The sequence below is a fragment of the Sceloporus occidentalis genome, unplaced genomic scaffold, assembly GCF_023333645.1.
Source record: "Sceloporus occidentalis isolate IW3139 unplaced genomic scaffold, rSceOcc1.0.p SCAF_10, whole genome shotgun sequence".
Lineage (NCBI taxonomy): Eukaryota > Metazoa > Chordata > Lepidosauria > Squamata > Phrynosomatidae > Sceloporus > Sceloporus occidentalis.
In genome coordinates, this window is record NW_028316990.1 from 475,926 (window position 1) to 497,072 (window position 21,147).

At 40.7% G+C, this 21,147-nt stretch overlaps 1 protein-coding gene across 2 annotated transcripts in view; it reads right to left on the reverse strand.

Annotated features, from left to right (window-relative positions):
- Positions 1-11,676, reverse strand: part of LOC149305726 (ATP-binding cassette sub-family C member 12-like) — a 55,697-nt gene extending 44,021 nt beyond the window's left edge. The window contains exons 1-8 of one of the 2 annotated variants that reach the window (XM_089539848.1): positions 11,526-11,676; positions 11,199-11,323; positions 5,593-5,759; positions 4,736-4,891; positions 3,025-3,172; positions 2,462-2,695; positions 2,116-2,289; positions 132-279 (exon numbers count right to left, since the gene is read on the reverse strand). In XM_089539848.1, coding sequence (XP_089395974.1) covers positions 132-279; positions 2,116-2,289; positions 2,462-2,695; positions 3,025-3,172; positions 4,736-4,891; positions 5,593-5,759; positions 11,199-11,297 — 1,126 coding nt within the window. In that variant the 5' untranslated portion in view covers positions 11,298-11,323; positions 11,526-11,676. Of the gene's footprint in view, positions 1-131; positions 280-2,115; positions 2,290-2,461; positions 2,696-3,024; positions 3,173-4,735; positions 4,892-5,592; positions 5,760-7,550; positions 7,698-11,198; positions 11,324-11,525 lie in introns of those variants that run through there. The other variant, XM_089539849.1, reaches the window with a different exon arrangement.
- Positions 11,677-21,147: the final 9,471 nt, after the last annotated feature.

A 21,147-nucleotide genomic window follows, 5' to 3' on the forward strand; every position in this document is an offset into this window, starting at 1 on the left:
AAATTATAGCCTTGCCTCTCGAATTAACAGTAAATCACAGATATTTGTCGAGAATGATCCAGTTAAGGCATTTCATTGAAATTTAAAAGTCCTTTCTCTATTTTCTCTCTCTCTCTCTCTCTTTCTCATACCTCTGACAGCTTTGGCAAAAGATTTCTCCCAAGCGTACATTTTGATCAGCTTAATGCATGTCAAAATCTCATTCATTATTCGTACACGTTTATCCGTCACCAAAATGGCAGCTCTTCGGAAGACAGAAGTAAGCCTGGCCATGGACATCTGTAGCAGATAGGAAAAACGTCATAAAAGGAAACAGTTGACACAGAGACAAATATTATTCTTTCTTTTTTAAAACAATAACTACACACATTTCCATAAGTGACTGTTAAACTAACTCAGAAGGATATGAAAAACATTCTATGTTGATTTTATTATGTTTCTCCAACTCCTGTATTCTCTGACTCCTACCTTCTTCAGCTTTTTTGTATCAGATTGCAAGACTTCACTTTCTTTTCCTGCATGTACACATTTTTCATACAGTTTCTGCTCAGTGTAAACATTTTGTACATTATGGCCAGAATCCTGTTCTGACTTATGCCTTTGTAAGCAGACTTACATCTGCAGGAATTAAAATTGAGTAGTTCCATAATGTACATATCCAGTAAAGGTTGGATGTTATGGTACTACATAGGGAGTTGGCAAAGTGGCTGATGCACATTGGGACCGATGTACAACAAGACTGTGCATTGGTTCCATTGGGCATCAGAATACTGGCTAGGGAGTTTCAATGAACATTGGACCATTCTTACCTGGACCCTGTTATGAATCTTTGCAATTCACTAACAGGTTTTCTTAGCACTTCTGTTACATAGCTAAGTATATGTAAAATTATGTAATATACACTGTGATAGAGGACTCCCATTAAACAGCCATTCCTTTCTCCTTTTGTGTCACATCTTTTTAGATTGTAAGGCTGAGGGAAGAAAACTGTCAAATTAAAAATTTGTAAGCCATTCTGAGACCATTTCTGAAGAGCAGGGTATAAATACAATAAATATCTGTCAATTGAATACGCTTGTAGTCGTTCATATTTTTAAAATCTACATATAGTTTTGTGTGCATTTTGTTTCTCCAAAATGTACCACAAACCTCACATATATGTTAATTTATGATGACAGACTTTGTTTTGCAACAAATCCGGGGGTATGTGAAGTGGATACTTTCATCCAAAATTGTGGTTCCAAGGACATTATTTTCCACTTCTACTAATTTAAACATAGGAAAGGGCTGCTCAGTGGCAGAGCACTTGCCTTTCATGCAAAAGGTTTCAGGTACAGTATCTGGGATCTCCATGGAACTCTGACATTAAAAGAGCCTTGCTGCATCAGATCACAGCTTAGAAAAGTTTTCCTTTTCTGGATTACAAGTCCTAGAATTGGGCTGGCAATTCTGACTGGGGGATTGTGAAAGTTGTACCCCCAAACTGAACTTTTTGAGCTCTAATCAGACCATATGGCCTCTGTAGTCCTGCATCCCACAGTGATCAACCAAAAGCAAGGTATGAGAATGATAGTCTTCTCTTTGTCTCCAGCAGCCTGTATAAGAGCAGAGCTTGGAAAGTTATTTTTAAGAAGACTGGATATAATGACATTTTGGAGCCATCCATAACTCAGCAGTAGCAGGAAGACACTCTGGGTATCACTGCTCAGATATGGACAGTTTCACGGCGTCATTATATTCATTCTTCTTAAAAATACCTCTCTGTGCTCAAAATACGAAGTGAGGAGCCTCTGAGCTTGGAGAGAAGATGGAGTTAGTGTTGATAGGCAGAATCAAAAACTTGTGAGAATGGCTGCTAGTTGCAAACAGTACTGAGCCAGATGGCCAGCAGAAAGTCTTTTTTATCACTAGTGCATCTAAAACTACAAGGCACTGTACAAAAACAGTAAATTATCTGCAATTCTACTTAAATTATGCAGTAGGCTTTGGCATTCTGAACAAAACCACTTGGCACTGTCTCATAAGTGACTACTATAAACACCCCACGCAACCTCATCTTTTTAAACATTTGCTGAAATAAACACACAATGATTGTTTAGAGAACTGTCATGTTACCTGTATGGGTATGAACACAATATACACTAATGTTCCTATGAGTGCAGTGGGACCAAGGATGATGCAAGAATAGACTGAACAGGCAATCATCAGCAGAGGCACAGCAATTGGCAGGGGACAAAATAAGGCTGCTTCAAACATCCGATAACCATCGTTGGCTAACAGATTGATCACCTGAAAGATGTGAAGGAACAAGAGTGGCTACATGACAAACAGTTGGAAAGCACTCCTGTATCAAAGAATTTTCAAAATCAAAACTTTAGATGTCTTTTTCAAAACACGTTTTACTAGAGACATTTTACAACTGAAATTATCTCTACGAAGACAAATGAACCACAAGGCTTACTTCACCAAAAGAGATGTGTGACAAAGATTTGAATGCCAGCAGTTTCTCAAATGCAACTGTAGACACGGCAACTTTTAATCGGATAGCGGTCCGGTAATTCACAGCCCATGCCAATGCCCAGAACAGAACTTTGGAAAACTCGGTCAGAAATAGGGCTACACAGAGGCCAATCCCTCTGACCAGGTCCTTGGAGCCACTTTCACCATACTGCAGGATGCTGTGTATGAGCACTGTCTGCAAAAAGATAAAAGAGTACAAACCTGAATTATTTGGGGAGGGAGAAAATATCATGCCATTGGGATTTGTGAATCTCTGGACAAGTCATACTGAATGGAGGATTCTGTATCTTCTCTAAGCTATGCTCTGATTAGCAAGAGGGCCACAAGATCTTGGAAAGAGTTCTTTCCTGACTTGGCTGCCTGCAGTTTTTTGTTTGTTTGTTTTTAAGTGGGAGGTCAAGAAAAAGTTTACCTACAGTCCATGCACCCAAATGTACTTTGGTTGCAACGCATACATCTCCTCCATGGGTACGCATATTTATAAATGGATCTCATAGTACTCACCGGTCCTAGAGCACCAAAAATCATGCAAGTGACATTTGCCACGATGTCCACCAAAATTCTAGTCCTCTGAAATCTTAACACCACTCTGACTAAAGAAGCTTTCTCAGGGCCTGCTTTGGCCAGCTCTGCTTCCCAAAGGAGTCGAAATCTGTAATTTAAAGACATAATTTTTAATTTTGCTAGTTGTTTATGTCACAACTATTTACATTAGATTCAATAGTTCATGGGATTATGATTTACCAGTAACATTAGTGCCAGAAAGCATTCCTCTAAGGATTCATTCCTAAGGTGTGAAATGGGAGGAAGTAATTGGGGTGTGCGTGACACCATGAGTTACCACACCGGGTGACACCAACCCTAGGGACATGACTGATCAGTGCCACTGTTGGCATTGTTTTTAGACATGGGCCACCACTTCAGTCTTATCGTGATATTAATGTATTGTGCCACAGGCCTTCTGCAAACTGGAAAGGGGGTTGCATTTTCTCTCTCTTCTTTTTTTTAATAACAGGGGTTAGCAGCAGAAAAAGGCCTCCCTTTGTCCTCTTGGAATCTCTTGCCTAACTGTTAAGCACCAACGGAAGGTTTTTACACGCTGAACTGCAGCACAGTGAAAGGGCAGCAAGGGGAACTGCTTTATCCCCAGTCAGTGATAAGAGATAAGACATTTCCACAAGGTACAGAACCCTGGGAAGGGGAAAAAGGAGGCATTGTCCCCCAAATAAGAATTCTGTTTCCTAAAGTGAAATTTTTCTCTAGTCCCTAAATTGTAACCTTGCAGTGACTTCAAACTCGAGTTGCACATTTAGAAATACAGGTTAGGCTTCCTAAGAAAACAAGGAGGCAACGTTACCAAGGGAACACAAAGACAGAGTTCAAGGTGTGAATGATTTTTAACCTCTCTATCTCTTTTGCTCTCTTGCTCTCTCTGTAATACTAGAAATTTGGGGACCGAAAGAAGATTTCACTTGGTTGGGACCGTGGGACAGAATTTTTAGACTTTGAGGATTAGAATATAAACAGGGTGACTAGAGGTTCTCCTTTTCCCAGATATGTCCTTTCAGCCTTCTGTTCAGGAGGAATCCCAAACTGTCCTCCATTTGGAACATGACTGAGAAGCATGCATTTATGTGTCCAGGAGTATTTTCAGCTTTTATTGTGTCGTGTCCTACATTTTTGTTTGAATGTCCTACATTTCACTGTGGCTTATCCTCCTTTGCGGTTAGGACATCGGGTCATCCTGTATATAAAGTTTATCATCATATTACCATTGGACTATGTCATCCAGCTCAGAGGATCAAGCCTATTTTTATGTGACGAGCCTAAGACATGCATCAGTATAAGTCCCTGTCGGGCTACTGAGACCCTGACATCAGTCCAAGGATTCCAGTTTTGTTGCCAACCCTGGTAATGAGTCCCTTCTCCACAAAATCAGTGTGAAGCTGAGTGAAAACATTTCAGGGGAAATACACATTCTGTATAAATTATAGTGCTTTGCTTTACCCGCTGCCCTGTTTCCCCACTCCTTGCAAGAGCAGAACAGCAGGAAACTACAAGCAGTATTGTTTTTTCCAGCCAAGCATTGCCTATTATGCTCAACATCCTCTGTAGCTGGAGAATGCAAATGATCCTTTAAGTTTCCTTCCCACCGCCTACCCTTGACACACACAGAAAGCTCTTACATAAAAAGGTTGTCTCGTAATAGTATTACCTTTTGGAGTTTGGTTCTGAACTATCATGATACGATAGAGGAGGCAAGCTAGCAACTTCAATGTTTTGCCTACATCCTCTGAACATTAGGAACGAAAGCCAAGAAAACGTTGCAAATGAGAAGAGACCAGCATCATCCAGTGGATTTGCAGAAGATCTGGAGGTTAGGAGGAAATAAACATTTGAGAAAGGCATTACAAAAGTACCAGGCCAGACCTTCTGTTCAAGGAGTTCCATAATTTCTATTGTCTCTTAACCTGGTTTGTTAAAAAATAAAAAGTCTGTCCCAATTTTGTCACCGTTTACCAAAACCCATCTGAAATCCTAACATTTGTTCATATCAGATTGCGCTATATCCTGTATTGTGTCATTATTCATTGGACAAGCATTTGCACACTTTGCACCCAATCTCTTCTTGTGCAAGCATTTTCCATGTATCACAACTGCACAACTGGAAAATGCCGCTTATACAATGGTACAATCCAGCAAAACTATACCAACAAGGATTTTCACTCCCCCAGCATCAGAGTGGATTTACGCTTTTGCTCCTTCTTCTTTTTTATGAATGCATTTCCCCACAAAGTACACATTTTCTGCATGCATTTTTTCTGATTCACCACAATGTCTTCAGTCAATTTTTTCAACTGGACACATTACATACTTAGTCTTTTCTATTTTTAATAGTGTATGCATGGTTTTGTCTCTATTTTGATTCTCAAAAATGTACCACAAGCTTTCCAAAGCAAAAATGCATTTGTCTTGCAATGTGTCTTGTGAGGTACAAAATGGATACTTCCATAAGGAATCACAATTCCAATTAAACTTTTTCATCCCTGATCATGAATACATGCAACCTGCCTTTGATGAAAGCGAAAGGGAATCATATTTTTTAAGCTTGGGGAATATTTCTGGCAGAATGTCCTTTCACCATCTCCTTGGTTGAAGTCAGGAGGACGCAGATAATGTTCCGATGCTGCCATGCTGCCAGTCTGATACCATGGTTCATAGCTGTCAGCCAGATCTCTCTTTGAAGTAAAAAAGAAAAAGAAGACCGGGAAAGAGAGTGATTCATTTTAATGACTTTTAAGTTTCATTGCCCTTGTTTTTCCTCATATGGTAGGCACATCTTAACATATTGCATTCCTCATGAGAGGAATGCAATATGTTAAGATATGCCTACCAATGATGATGCCCAAGGCAAACCCCAGGAACTTTACTGCCTGACCTTGTCCCATCACTATTCAAAGTCGAGGTGCATAACACCCAAACCTAACAAAGTTATTTTAGCACATGAGATGGAAAATTCCACAGAAGCTTTCCCCCAAAGGCTGTGAAAGGTTGAGAGAGAGTGACTTGTCTCACCCTGTGGGTTTCCTTTACTGAGTAGAGACTTAAACGCTGGTGTCCAGAAGTCAGTCCAATATTCAAACCACAAGATCATATTGACTCTCATTAAGCATGAAACCTCAACCATAAGCCACAGTTGCACAGGATATGTCATTCAAAGACGTATCAAGTCTAAGATATGAGAAAATTGGATATACACCAATTTTTTCAAAGCAGTGCTCTCTCCCAGAAATTCCTCCTGAAGGAATCAAGAAGATTGGAACTGGCTCTTTCCCATGGGCAATCTGGAATTTCTTCATCTATAAAATCATGATAATAGAGATCCCAAGAAGGCCAAACTAGATGTCCCATGACAAATCCATTGTGCCAAAAAGTGAGGAGGGTGATAAGTTCAGCAGAGGGGGAAATGCTATGTCAGTGCATTATTCTTTGTAGGTACCACATTCTTCTGAAATCATGCCCCAAAAGACAGCTATGTTACAAAATAGAAGTGAATATATCTATCAGACTGTGAAATTATGTAAGGGTGGTACTTAGTGGTGGAGAAATGGGGAAAGATGTAGCACCCCCTTCTAGAGCTTAAAAATTATTTGGGGGCTTGAGGTCCCAAAATCTTCGCTTACTATGCTCATAGGGGAGATTAGGGGAGGTCTAATCCAAAGAAACATGACCTTTCCAGAGTCTGCTTTCTTCCACAAATGTTTCAGGCTCATGAACCCTGTCTTCCCTCATATTGCTATTTAAATATATCTAGTTTTGATTGTAGTGGGTTTAATGTTTATTTTACTTACTGGTTTTATTCAGTAAATAAATACCTCATTTTTCTCTTTCTCCCCACAAAACCCGGTTACACAAAGCAAATTACAAAATATAAAATAAAAACAATAAACAACCATTAAAACAGACTAATAGAATCCTAGAGTTGGAAGAGACCACAAGGGCCATCCAGTCCAGCCCCCTGCCATGCAGGAACTCTCAATCAAAGCATCCCCGACTCTTTGGAGAGTCTTTGCAAGTTGCAGCAACAAATGAATTAAGCGTTGCAAATTGTAGCAAGATACAGCTCTACTAGCTGAGCTGGTGATATGTAGGCAGTCCTCTCCTATTACCTGGATTACCTATTACTCCTCAAAACTGGATAATTTGCACCCTCATTGCCTACCTGGAGCTCACACATGAAAACTGGAGACCAGGTCCTGAAATCCATCAACCGTACTGGGATTTGGCTGTGAAATTTCAGGACCTGGAATGGTCCTACCCTGCCAACCTTAGGCAGGGTTGAACCAGGAAACAAAAAGCAGGAGCTGTGTTGCCAGTTAGTAGTCTGGACCAAAATGTAAGTCAGAATCAGAATTAGTAGCCATGCTCCTGGAAGGTTCTGGGAACTGGGAACCTTTCCAAGCTGTGATTTAACTCCTCTCACATCAATCAGTTCTTTACTGGAAATATCCCCCATCCCTTGCAAATACTTTTCTTAGTTCTTCCTGTGCCATCTCTATTAAAGGTGATTCTTCACATTCTAAAAAGTTGTTTTCCTCTCTTTCCTGACTTTGTTCCTCCCTTAGTTCGCTTCCACCTGGAAGGAAGCTTTCCAGGGTGCCGGCCTCAAGTCTCCAACTGCCTGATTCAACAGTCATTCTGAACCCATAAGGAACATTCTGGAACATATGTTCCATCCTCTCTTTGATCTCTGTTAAAGGAATATGATCCCAGGCATTCCCTCTGTTAGTTGGATTAAGAGGAAAGGCTATTCCATTTTGCCCTTCAAGACCCATGGCTTGTGTGGACAAAACTGGCATGCAGGCAGAAATAAAGAGCTATGGTTATTAGGTCTTCTAGTGTTTTGAACCAACCATCGCAACACATTAACTGAGTCCTGGTCTGAAGTCCCATGATGTTGCTCCTTGTGGCAGCTAAGCAAACCTGGAGTTGCCTGTGGCTAAGCAAACCTGGTCCATAATGGAGAAAGGAGGAGTATCAATCTGCTAAAAAAATCCCTGTGGCGATCACAATTTGGCAATCATAAATTGTGGCTGCTTTGGTCTGCAACAATGGTCAGGTGTTCCTTTCAGTCTTTATGCAATGAGATGCTATTGTAAATGATAACTTTGGGCCTGAACAGACAGGCCAAAATAAAGCTGCTTTGGGTCACTCTGAAGGTATGCTGTTTAAACGATGCATGCATCCTAAGCGGCCGGAAGCCATGCCAAAGCCATGCTCCAGTCCTAAGGACTGGACCACAGCTTTGGTGCAGCTTCTGGCCTCTTAAGATGTGTGTGTCATTTAAATAGCACACCTCCAAAGTGACCCAAAGCACCTTTATTTTGGCCTGTCTGTTCAACTTTGTGTTAAAAATGCAGGGTGAAGTTTGCTCAACAGGGCTATTCTGAGCCTGTTAAATGTCTGTTGTTATGATGGTCAGAATTTGTCAGAGCTAATCACTTAGACATGAGTTCAATATTCTTTCAATCAAAGTTTGGAATGATCCTTTTTAAAGGAACTACTTACTTTACTCCAATCATCTCACAGGTCATTACTATAACTGGAGTCCAGAAACTAAGGACTCACTTAGGCCTGTTACAGACAGGCCAAAATAAAGCTGCTTCGAGTCACTTTGGAGATATGGTATTTCAATGATGCATGCGTTCTAAGAGTCCAAAAGCTGTACCAAAGCCACACTCCAGTTCTAAGGACTGGAGTGCAGCTTTGGTGTGGCTTTTGGACTCTTAGGATGCATGCATCATTGAAATACCATATCTGCAAAGTGACTCGAAGCAGCTTTATTTTGGCCTGTCTGTAACAGGCCTTAGTTACTTATTACAAATGAATAGCTAGTGAGCTTACCACAAAATGATCTCTGGTGCCTCCTTAATCTTAAAGGTGCTGCCAGAATCCATTTTTCTCCCCTTTCCTTTATCATTTTTATGCTTCAGCAGACTAATATGACTGGTTTTTTAAAAAATTCTATTTCATCTCATTCCAAAACAAAAGGAGATTTCTTCTATCAGAAGACTATCTTTTATCCATTAACTTTACTCCCAAGGATGAAACAGGAATTGGTTTTAAAATCTTTTATAAACATTTTTAATGTGCTGTCCTGGAAGCTGCTTAGGTCCGATCATGGGAGAAAGGCAGCGTATAAATAAATAAATAAACAAATAAATAAAATTTATTGAGCACTGTGGATTATTTATGTGTAGATTACTCATAAATAGTCCACAGTGGTCAATAAATTTTATTTATTAATCCAGCAAAGAAAAAATTAGCCAGAAGTGCCAATGTGTGGGTTTTGCCTATCACTCCGCTGCCACTAAATATGAGAGTTCCCCTTATCCCCATCTCTGCCACTAACTGTGGGGATCTCCTAGATGCCCTTGTGCTTCCTGTGTAAGACTTGATTCATTTTATCTTCCCACTGAACACTGCCATCCTGTACGTATTACCGTAACTGCTACCACAACAGATACCATGTCAGAACTTAGCTTTCCAATATGTAGTTTTCCCAGAGACAAAAGTGTGCAATGTAAAAATAATGATTTATTACATAGAATTTGAGCATAACATCACAGATTAAATGCTGAACACACCTAAATCATATCCCTCACACTTTTTCATCCTCATCTCCTAACTAATCCTAATCCTGACTCTTATTAATCTTTGGGCTATTCTACACTTAAATGCGTTGTGCGAATTGCTACAGATTTCCACACATTCACTTTAACAGTCAATTTGCTTCACTTCCCTGTGCAACTTTGCAGCTATTCACTCTCTCTTTGCTGAAAATGTGCAACCATCCAAATCTAGGTGAAGCAGATGGATGGCCACACATGCAATGAGGCTCATTTCGGCAGATTTTGGTGGATTCTACAGTATAAATTGCAAAGCCTTCTCTGCAGAGTTTAAGGAGTCCCCCCTCCACAAAATGCCCAAACTTCTGTAAATTGTGTATGGCCAGATCGTAAATAATAATAATAATAATAATAATAATAATAATAATTATTATTATTATTATTACAGTCATCCCTCTACATTTGTGAGGGTTAGGGGAACAAGCCCCCCGTGAATTTGAGCTATTTCCTGACCCCTCCCATGCCTAGAACAGGGATGTAGCCAGGATTTTGGGAAGGGGGGTCCAAACTAAGTGCCACCATTATAATGGGGCTTGGGTGTGGCGGTGCGGCGGCACACACCATTCATTGTATCTAATGGAAGGGAGGGTCCGGACCATACGGAAACCCCCCCTTGGCTACGTCCCTGCCTAGAATAGCTGTTCCAGGTATGAGAAGGAGGGGTCAGGACAAACCTTGGCGATAACCAAATTCATGAATGCTAAGTATGTGAATATGGAGGGATGACTATCATAATCATCATCATCGTCATCATCATCATCATCATTATTATATCGGGGGGTAGATCTTGCTTTCAGCAGACTTGTGTCCTTTTGGTTGGCAACAATGCATTTGTTACTTCTATGGTAGCAAAATTTGGTTTACCTGCCAGCAAGATAGAATGAGCTTTCTTGATGGGAATGATGGCTAGTTCCAGTCTAGTTTTATGGTTTTATTATTTTATCCTTTATGATGTATTATTGGCCTTTTGTTGATGGATCTCTTTCATTAACTTTACCATGTTGTTGTTTGGTGATTTTTATGCTTTTTTTTAAACTCTGTTTTTGTATTTACTGTTTGGATATATTTTATATCGTGACGGCTTTTAGCTTTTAACAATAAATTTCTACTTACTTGCTATTATTATTATATCCAACCTTTCTCTCAATATATGGAGACAAGGTGGCATTCTATTCTACTAGATTGAGGAGTATTTTAATCATGTAGACAAGTCCTGCATCTCTGACTCTTACTAACACTACTAACCACTCAAACACCTAAACCCAATTAATTCCTAATCCAGACAGACTACTCTTTCATTCCTTTTCAAAATGCCCTTACACTTTCTACCAGTTAGCTAACACACACGATTCTCTCATCCTTTCCCTGACAGATCCTCACTGTTTAACATCTGTGCACACAGAACTGTATTACCCTAATATCTAATGAACGAAACAACATTTTCACTTGAAAAGTCCAGAGCATCATATCAGCAATATTTTTACTTACATAGGTCAAACCAGTGATGTTCTCTGTCTCCTTGTGATCCTTTTCATCAGCTTTCTTCTTTGTGGGTTTTGAAATTGAAGATCTATTTCTCCTGGACATTTTTATATAAAATCACAGATGCAGCCCTGTGGTGATAAGAAGAAAACAACAAGATCAGAATTGCACCAAAAGGGAAAAATGTCAGTGAAAAAGCAGGTGAATTCCTGCCATGAGAAGTACTTTTGACCTTCTAAATTTGATCTATATTAACATTAATATTTTTTAAATGATAAAATTAGAAGAATTTGTATTACAAATAACAATTTCAAAATGAATGGGAAACAACACCCTCCTTAGTTTTGTCCTTCTCTTCTGCCAATGCTTCAGTACAATCAGTTATTCACCCAACGCTTATACTGAAACTCTCCCAGATCTCTTGTTAGAAGACAGTTAGCTGCCTGGACTTTCTGTTATGTTCCTTTTGCAATGTTCATCGATAAATATTCCAAGTACACAATTACTATTAAAGAGTTCTCCTTCAACACTGATGCACACAGTCGTCCATAGCTTTGCAGGCCGATGTTGAGATGTGTTAATTTTGTATGGTGCTGGTGAAAAGAGAACTGGAGGGGTCAATTCTGAGTTGACAAGCATGCATACTTGCCAACAGGTCTTAGCATGACTTTGGTGCCCAGAGCTTACACAACTAACTGCCATCAAGTTCCAGTTCAGCTGGAACAGAGTTTCTTTTATGCCAGGGTATTAAAATGACTGAGAAATAACTGAGGACAAAACTACACATTACGAGCAAGTGTGAGTTTCTTTCCCCACCATTTTTTTCTTCCTCCTAAAAAGAAGCTCTGGGGAGCTGCCATCAAGACTAAAAGAAGAGTGAAGGGAAGGGGATGACGTAACTTTTTCCTTCTGGGCACTTGCCCATACAAAATCAAGTCTCTGCTTAAGCCATATGCAAAAGAGGCTTCAAATGCACAGTTTGTTGGGCAATGGATGCTCTTCTGTTTTGAAAGTATAAATGTAATGATGATGGACTTCATGGGTGTAGCTATGGAGGCAGTAGAGACAAAAGGACAGGATTACCCCCGCATAAGAATTCTGAGCATCCCAGTGAAATTTTCCTCCAGTTCCCCAATTTCTAGCATTGCAGTAACTTTAATATTTTGAGTATTTAGAAATACACACTCTCCAGCATTTCCCAGATGGAAACTGGGACACGTGACCAAGCAGCAGCAGAGTGTAGTCAAGATGGCAAAGGATAGTAATGATAAAGAAATGCAAGGTGAGAGAGGGCTGAAGTAGTTTGCTTTGGCCTTAGTCTGCTGGGAAAGGATAGACTCTGCCCTTCATGTTTTCTCCTCTCGATGAGTTACTTAAGTGCAGTCTGTTTTTGCTCTTTGAAGTCTGTTTGCATTAACTGAAGTAAGCAGAGACAGAGAGGAGAAAGTGGCAGGAGGAGAGTGAAACTGGGTCATTTTAAAAGCAGCTGAAAAAGTGGGACAATGGAGGATTAATTGGGACTGTCCCTGTCACATTGGGAAATACAGTTTAGGCATCCAAAGAAAAGAGGTTGGCAAAGTTACCAAGGGAGTGCAAACACAGCCAATATGAGTTCTAGATGTGAATGGTTTTCAGTGTCTGATTCTCTCTGCAATGCTAGAAATTTGGTGACTGAAGGAAAATTTCATTGGGGCACAGAACTCTTATTTGAGGGGATGAAGTTCTTATTTGCCACCCCTTTCTTCCATAAGCACTATTCTCTTTGATTCAGTAGACACATTAGGATTGTTGCCTAAAAACAGTAGGTGGCCACAGCACTCAAAGCTGAAGCCTCTAAAATGTCCAAACCCAACCAAGCTCTTATTGTTGTTGTTGTGTGCTTTCAAGTCATTTCTGAATTATGGTGACCCTAAGACAAACCTATCACAGGAATTTCTTGGCAAGATTTGTTCAGTTGGGCTTGCCTTTGCCTTCCTCTGAGGCTGAGAGAGTATGAGTTGCCCTAGCGGGCTTCTCTGGACAAGCAGATAGCAACCCTGGTCTCCAGAGTCATTGTGCAATGATCAAACCACACCACCGCACTGGACCTCTTGATGCCAGGACAGCATTCTCAGTGTGACAGGGTTTTTTTGGCTCTTTGCTAGCAAAAAGCTTCATGTTTTGTTTCCTCCTTTCAGTGATAAAACTGGAGCTCTCTTCTACACCGCTGGAGGCCCATCGCAACAGCACCATCGCACCCGATGCCGACGCCTCACCAGGGGAAGGCCCACGATGACGACACCACCCATCCGTCGCTCCTTCACTCTGGTCCAAAGCTCCCCAGTAGTGGGGGATGATGGGACTGGCAGTCCTGGCTGCCCACAAGGCCTCTGGAAGGACCCCAGCACCAACACCAGGAGGAAGAGGAATGCACTCAGGTGGCCTTCCCTTGTGTCACTTGGATGGCAGGACAGGGCTTGCACTAGAAAGTCCTTCTCTGCCACCTGGCCTTCGTCCTTCCACCCGGCCTGCCTCTCCTCTGTCCGTTCCGGCGCAAACGTAGTGGGAACCACGCTTGTTGCTGAACCAGTTTCTGGACTGAATCCAGTAATCGGTTCAGCAGCGATTTAGCAGTAAGTGGGAATGAGGCTCACCTTTCCTAGCATTATTATCTTTTTCAATGATGTACACCTTCTGATGGTGTGGCCAAAATACAATTTAATCATCTTGGCTTCAAGAAAGAGTACATGTTTGAAGACACATAATATTAAATCCCTGATCAGTTTGGTGTGTGTGGCATACAGAATGTGGAAAAACAGGGGGTTGGGGGGGCAGCAGACTACAACTCCCAGGGTAGCAGAGTCAATCTGGAAAGTACTCTTAAAAACTCTATGATGTCACAAGGACACTGAAGTTGACCATCAGAGAGTTCATGTTTATTTATTTATTTATTTATTGGATATATATTCTGCCTTTTACCAAAATAGGATTCATGTTCAGGGTAAGTTACAGTGAACTCAATGGGCTTTGCCTCTGAGCAAACATGCACAGACAGCATTGGGCTGCAAAACTGGATTTGTCGTCAGCTAATGATTGACTAATGCATAAAAGAATGACCGGCTCATGATCAGATGCAAATGAGGTTACCCTTTAATCTGATTGGAACAACCTGAATGATTCCTTACAGAGTTCAGGATGCTTGGTGCCAAGCAAGAGATATATTCATGAACATAAAGATAGAAATGCAGCTTTTCACTAATTTTCTTCTCAAAGGAAGCAACAAGTAATTTAAGCAATTTTCTTCCCACGGTGAGAAATTATCTGAAAATCATAAATAAATACAGGACACAGAAGAGTGGCACTGAATTACTGTTTCAAACTTTCACATCCCCAGTTTTTGAGAAATATTTCTTAATCAGTTGAAACACTCACATTTTGGAAGCGGAGCAATAAACTATGCAAAAGACATGCAAATCTGGCAAAATTGCACAGTTTATTCTGACTGACAAGAAGAATATCTTTTTGGCACAGAGTACATGACGTGCTGATTAGCAAATGAGTGTGAAATTAGCACTATTAGTCATTCTTTCCTTTCTTCGTATTGATTTAGGAAATTACACACTTTGTCTTTTTCACTTTGGCCAGTAATGCAGAGGTTATTTATTTAAAATGCCGACAAGACAATTAGCAAAAACAAAAGGAAAGAAAAAGAGAGGGAAAAGAAAAGAAAGAGAAGGAAGGACTGGGTCAGCAAACATATTTTTGCAATTGTTACTTGTACAGATAGTGGCAAAACTTCAGAGCAAAGGCATTGTAGCTGAGTGTTATAAAAGGAACCGAGGGGCTGTGCACACAGGCATCTTTAGCCGGGTTGGGGATGGAGTTGGGGCATAGCATCTGCGCAATGCATGGCCCAGCTTCACCTGCAGGCAATGTGATGCCGTGCACTGCACCACGTGACGCACGGCATCATGCTGCTCCTCTAGCACTGTGTCTGCATTACGCAGCACCAAAGGAGTGCCATAAAGCCGTGGCGCCGCAACTATCGCGCCCTTTGCAGGGAGCCAAAAGGAGCCACTGTTTTTGGCAAAGGTCAGATTGGGGCCATGGCATGTGGTTGCCACAGCCCTGATCTGGCTGTAAAAGGAACAGCTGCAGGCCATCTCTTTGGGGCAGTCTGAATAGCCCCTGAGACAAGTATAATGGAACAGAGGGAAAAAATCATATTAGCTTAGTGGCTTTTCCTGCTGTGGGGCCAATCTTGACTATTAAATATTGAAAGAGATTCACTTCCTCTATAGAGCTTATTGCATGGCACTTTCAGGAATGGGAACGGCATGGAACGGCATGGAAGGGGGCGAATGGTTGTTACAGCACAGGAGAACACTGCTGAGGCCGCCGGGAGTTCCCAAGCCGTTCCCCAGCCGTTCCTGGCTGCCAATTTTGAAGGACAATTTTGAACCGTTCTTCAAAAGCTTACATGTTATAAAGTATAAAGTGCTTCCAGTTCCTATGAGAACGACTTTGGGAGCTGGGGATGTTTAGCCTGGGGAACAGAAGGTTAAGAGGTGATATGATAGCCCTGTTTAAATACTTGAAGGGATGTCATATTGAGGAAGGAGCAAGCTTATTTTCTGCTGCTCCAGAGACTAGAACATGGAATAATGGAAGCAAGCTCCAGGAAAAGAGATTCCAGCTCAACATTAGGAGGAACTTCCTGACAGTAAGGGCTGTTGGACAGCAGAACACACTCCCTTGGAGAGTAATGGAGTCTCCCTCCTTGGAGGTCTTTAAACAGAGGCTGGATGGCTATTTGTCAGGGATGCTTTGATTGAGAGTTCCTGCATGGCAGAACGGGGTTGGACTGGATCAGGGCCCTTGTGGTCTCTTCCAACTCTATGATTCTATAATATATTCAATCTGTAGATGCCTGAATCTATGGATAAAGAATCTGTGGATATGAAGGGCTGACTGCATACTCAAAATGAAAGCAAGCCTGAACTTCCCAATAACACAAAATTAAATATATTCCTGGGATTAAAAACAACAGCTGCCTGCTCCATAAGATTCTGATAGACATTTATCATTACCAAGAACATTTTAATTTTTTTACAGTGGCTTCACATAATTAATATTAGCAAGAGAAAGCACATATACAAATGACTTAAAACAAATCGGAAATAATAGGGCAGTCGACATTTTAAATATTAAACTCAAATCTATTTGCATTGACCTTTCCCCACTATGCTTGCATTTTTTCATGAGGCATCAAAAATATCCACAACTACCAAAGTGAATCATTATTCGGTAGATTTTGCCAGGATAAATAATTTACTACACTTGGACACTGAAGAAATTGCAATAAGAAAGGGGACAATAACCTGCATTTTGTAAGAATAAGTCTTACCATGTGAAAGCCAAGTGGTCTCCTTGTTGTGAGCCAAGTGCTTTTGTGCCGGACAAAGTTCTTCTGACAAATCTCTTCTTCTGGCTACAATATATTTGGCACTAGCCTAGGTAATAAGTCATGAACCTGTGATCAAATGAACCTTTAGACTCTGAAGATTTATTTCAACTGCAGATTCATGATTTTTTCATAGCAAGGTTCATGACCCTGAAAATCTTCCCATCCTGAGATAATTAAACTAATTTTAGAATTTGGACTTAACATTTAATGCCGTTTAGATGGCCTTGCACATTTAATAGGGATGTAAAAATGCATGATATCTTTCTTTTCTTTGAGAAGATGACCCATAATAGTCAGTTGGCTTGCGGTGTTCAGCTTCTCATGACTCTGTGTGTGTGTGTGTGTGTGTGAAAAATGTGTTTGCACAAACATGTTGGAGGAAAAAGGGTTTTAATGCAGAAAACTGCCTTTGGCACAAAAGACAGGGTATTCTGCACAAAGGTTGTGTTTTTTCCTCAAAAGCCCTGTGTTTGCACAAATGAATTTTTCACAAAAGAGTATTTAAAATGTGAGTGGAAAATGGAAAATGCATTAAAATTCTTGATATTTCACTCTAGTATTTAGTTGTGAGGCATACAAGCTAACGTCTTCCCCCATTCCATGAATCTATGATTTCTACTTTCTTGACATGATGGAGATGGAGAAACCTTGACTGTTAATCACTTAAGACATGGATTTAATTTTTCATGCAGAGGACTCTAAGGAATGTAGACCAAAAAAATTCAAAAGCCAAACCAATGCAGTTCAGTAAGCATGGTCTGAGGGTACAAACTGACCATTGGGTGAGAGCGAGAAAAGCAATAAAACTGTGAGGAAAGGGAAGGAGAATAGAACAGAATGGAGTACTTTGGAATATTTGGCTGGCTGAGATACTGAACAGGAGTACTCTATATGTCGCAATGTTTTGGCACGGGTTGTCATTTTTACAAAACTCTGTTAAGAGAAGCAAAAATATAATAAACAAATCAGCCTGTTTTTTTAGTTCAGCTTTGTATGTAAGTGCCTTCAATTGGCCTGTTGACTTATGGTGACCCCATGAATTTCATAGGGTTTTCTTAGGCAAGGAATACTCAGAGGTGGGTTTTGCCAGTTCCTTCCTCTGAAATATAGGCTACAGAACCTGCTATGTATTGCCCATCTCCTATCCAAGTACTACTAGAGCTGGCCCTGTGTAGTTTCCAAAATCAGATGAGATCTGGTGCATTCAGTTTTGCTATGAAAAAACCCTAAGGTATCCTCTGGCACAGATCTTCCATCAAATAATGTCCTCAGTTAAGGATGATTTTGCCATGCGACTGTATAAGTCAATTAATTTGGCACAGTCGTCACTGTGAACAGAAGTAAAAACATTGATAACGGGAGGTTTTACCTCTGCACAGGATGACATCTGGTCAAAGTACTCAGTGTGTCATTACTTATTAACAACTTTCACATCATGTTACAAATGAGAAAGTTAACCATTCTAATCAGTAAAGAATCAATAAACATACACAATGTGTCCTCATTCTATCAATTATGAGAGCAAATCACAGCAATGATTGATTTTTTCAGAGTTCGCTGAGTCATAGCAAAGGAAAAAAATTAAACCAACAATCTGTTGACTCAAAACCAATAAAATGCTTATTCCTTCCTAAGAAATTAACTTTGAAACACCAGGAATTCCAGAGTTCTCAAGAAAGCTGTAGAATAGTAAGAAACAGTCGTCTCCAAGCAGGGAATCTGGGCTGGGGAAGAATAACCTCACTCTCCAGCTTGGATCCAATATGAGTTAATTCACAGTTATTTCCTAAAACTCTCAGATCCTTTGGGCTCCTTAAATAAAAGACTTCAGAACTTGAATGAAAATAAATTTCAGCTGATAAAAAGCATTAGTTGGTTGCATGTTTGACACAAAGAACAGTTCAATGATTGTTGATGTTGTTAGATGCCTTCAAGTCAACCTTGACTCATAGCGAAGCTGTGGATGTGACATCTCCAAGAATCCCTATTCTCCACTTCCTTGCCTAGGTCCCACAAGCCCATACCCCCCCCCCCATGAATCCATTTTGTCTGTGGTCTTCCGCTCTTTCTTCTACCCTTTATCGTTCCTAGCATTATTTTTTTTTTCTAGTAATCCATGTTCTCATTATGTGACCAAGGTACAATAGTATCAACGTGATCATATTGGCTTCCATGGACAGGTCTGGTATGATCTGTTCAAGAACCCATTTGTTTGTCTTCTTGGCTGTCCACAGTATTCTAAGTACTCTTCTCCAGCACCACATCTCAAATGAGTTGGTTTTCCTTCTGTCTGCTTCCTTCACAGTCCAGCTCTCACATCCATACATTGTAATTAGGAATACATTAGTGCTCAGTTGTATGTCATATTGAGGAGGGAGCAAGCTTGTTTTCTGCTGCTCCAGAGACTAGGACTCAGAACAATGGATGCAAGCTACAGGAAAAGAGATTCCAGCTCAACATTAGGAAGAACTCCAAGACAGTAAGGGCTGTCCAACAGTGGAACAAACTCCCTCGGAGTGTATTGGAGTCTCCTTCCTTAGAGGTCTTTAAACAGAGGCTGGATGGCCATCTGTCGGGGATGCTTTGATTGAGAGTTCCTGCATGGCAGAATGGAGTTGGATTGGATGGCCCTTCTTGGGGTCTCTTCCAACTCTATGATTCTATAAAAAATAGCAAAAACAAGGCTTGCTTTTTGGAATTTATATATATATATATATATTGGAGTATTTCCAAGCCATGGATAGTTGAATCCATAGATAAAGAATTTGTGGCTATGGAGGGCCAATTGTAGTTCATGTTAAAGTCTATGATGTATTTCAATATAATTAAAACATTTTTTAAAAAGCCCATCATCAATAGCCTTTGTAATTAAGAGTAAAAATGCTGAAATATGTGGAGTAAGTCTCGCTGATTTCAGAGTGTCTTGGAAGTGTCCAGTTACATGACTCTCTTCTCACTCCCACGGTCGCCATGAGTCAAGGTTCAGCCGAAAGGAGTTAAACAACTCTTACGTATGTGATTAGGTCTGGACCCAACTTTATCTACATTTTACTCAGTTAAGTAAACGTAACAGCCACTAGATTGTGAAATAATATGAAACTCATTTCCAACAAATGAGAGAGAAGCCGATTTCTGGTACTGTTCTGACATCTTGTGGATGTATCATGTGCAGCAACACTGTTTTGAAAAAGAAAAAGCTAGAACTCAGTCCAGAACAATCCAGTTTCCATTTCTAGGATAACATGAAAATGCAAGCTTGTGACTATTGTCACATATACGTATACATATACATATATATATCTTCTCCTGTATGATTTTTAACACCTTTGCCTGATGAAGAAGCCAATGGAGCTTTGAAAGCTTGCAACATGTATTTCGTGCATTTGGGCTAGCCTGAAAAAGGCATCATTGATTTGTGGATTTTGGATGTTATTTGACCAGGTTATACCAAGTCAGCCTTCTCTTGATTTCAGTCATACTTGGAAAATGGCTTTATCACAGTACTAACACAGTGCAAGCACACTTGTCCCTCTACATTTGCGGTTTTGACTTTTGAGGCTTTGATTACTGTATATACAGTTTAACCTTGCCTTACGCAGGGGATCTGTTCCGGACCCCCCCGCGTAAGGCGAATCCCGCCTATGCTGGAGCCCCATTCAAATGAATGGGGCTCGTGCGTGTGGCAGTGTGGCAACATGCCGGTGCGTGTGCCCCACTCATCCGAATGGGATACGCTGCCTCTTGCGCCCTGTGCAGCTTGGATACGTAAGCTCAAGACTGTGTATAGTGCGGGCGCACTGTACTCATGTATATGTCTAGGTAATTTTGTCAAGTACTGTATTTTAACTCTTCTCCTTCTCTGAGTAGAGTTGCAAATGGTAAGGGCTTACCTTTTGCAACTCCAGGAGCAGCAATGGCCTCTATTCTTCCCACCTGGCCTTTTTGAAAGCTTAGGTGGAAAATGGCAATGGTGGCACCTCTTTGGAGCTTCCCCTCAAAGGAGTGTCAAGAGGAATTGGATTTAGAAGGATCCAAAAGAGATATTTTTGCATGAAGACAGTAAAACAAAGATGCCGGCCACAGATGCCGGCGAAACGTCAGGAATAAACTCTTCTCGAACATGGCCACAGAGCCCGAAAAACCCACAAGACTATGGATGCTGGCCATGAAAGCCTTCGACTTCATTTTGTCGACAACAGAGTTGCACTGGAGGACCTAGATTCCTAGAGTGTTCTCTTAAGTAAGAACATAGTGTTTTTGTTATGTGAGGTTTTTCCACATTCATGAGGGAAGAGTGTACTTTGAGGTTCCCCAAGAAGACAAAATGCTTTGTGTAACAATTGCTCATATGAACTGCTTACTGTTCTACAAGTGTAGAATAAGCATCACTGTTTTGTGGATGCTGGGTGTTATTGTACTTGGCTATATGGCCAACATGGCTACTCCTGGATGTGTTTCCTAAAGGTTAGAGGTGTTATTTTTGGACAACAACTCCCAGAATGCTGGCTG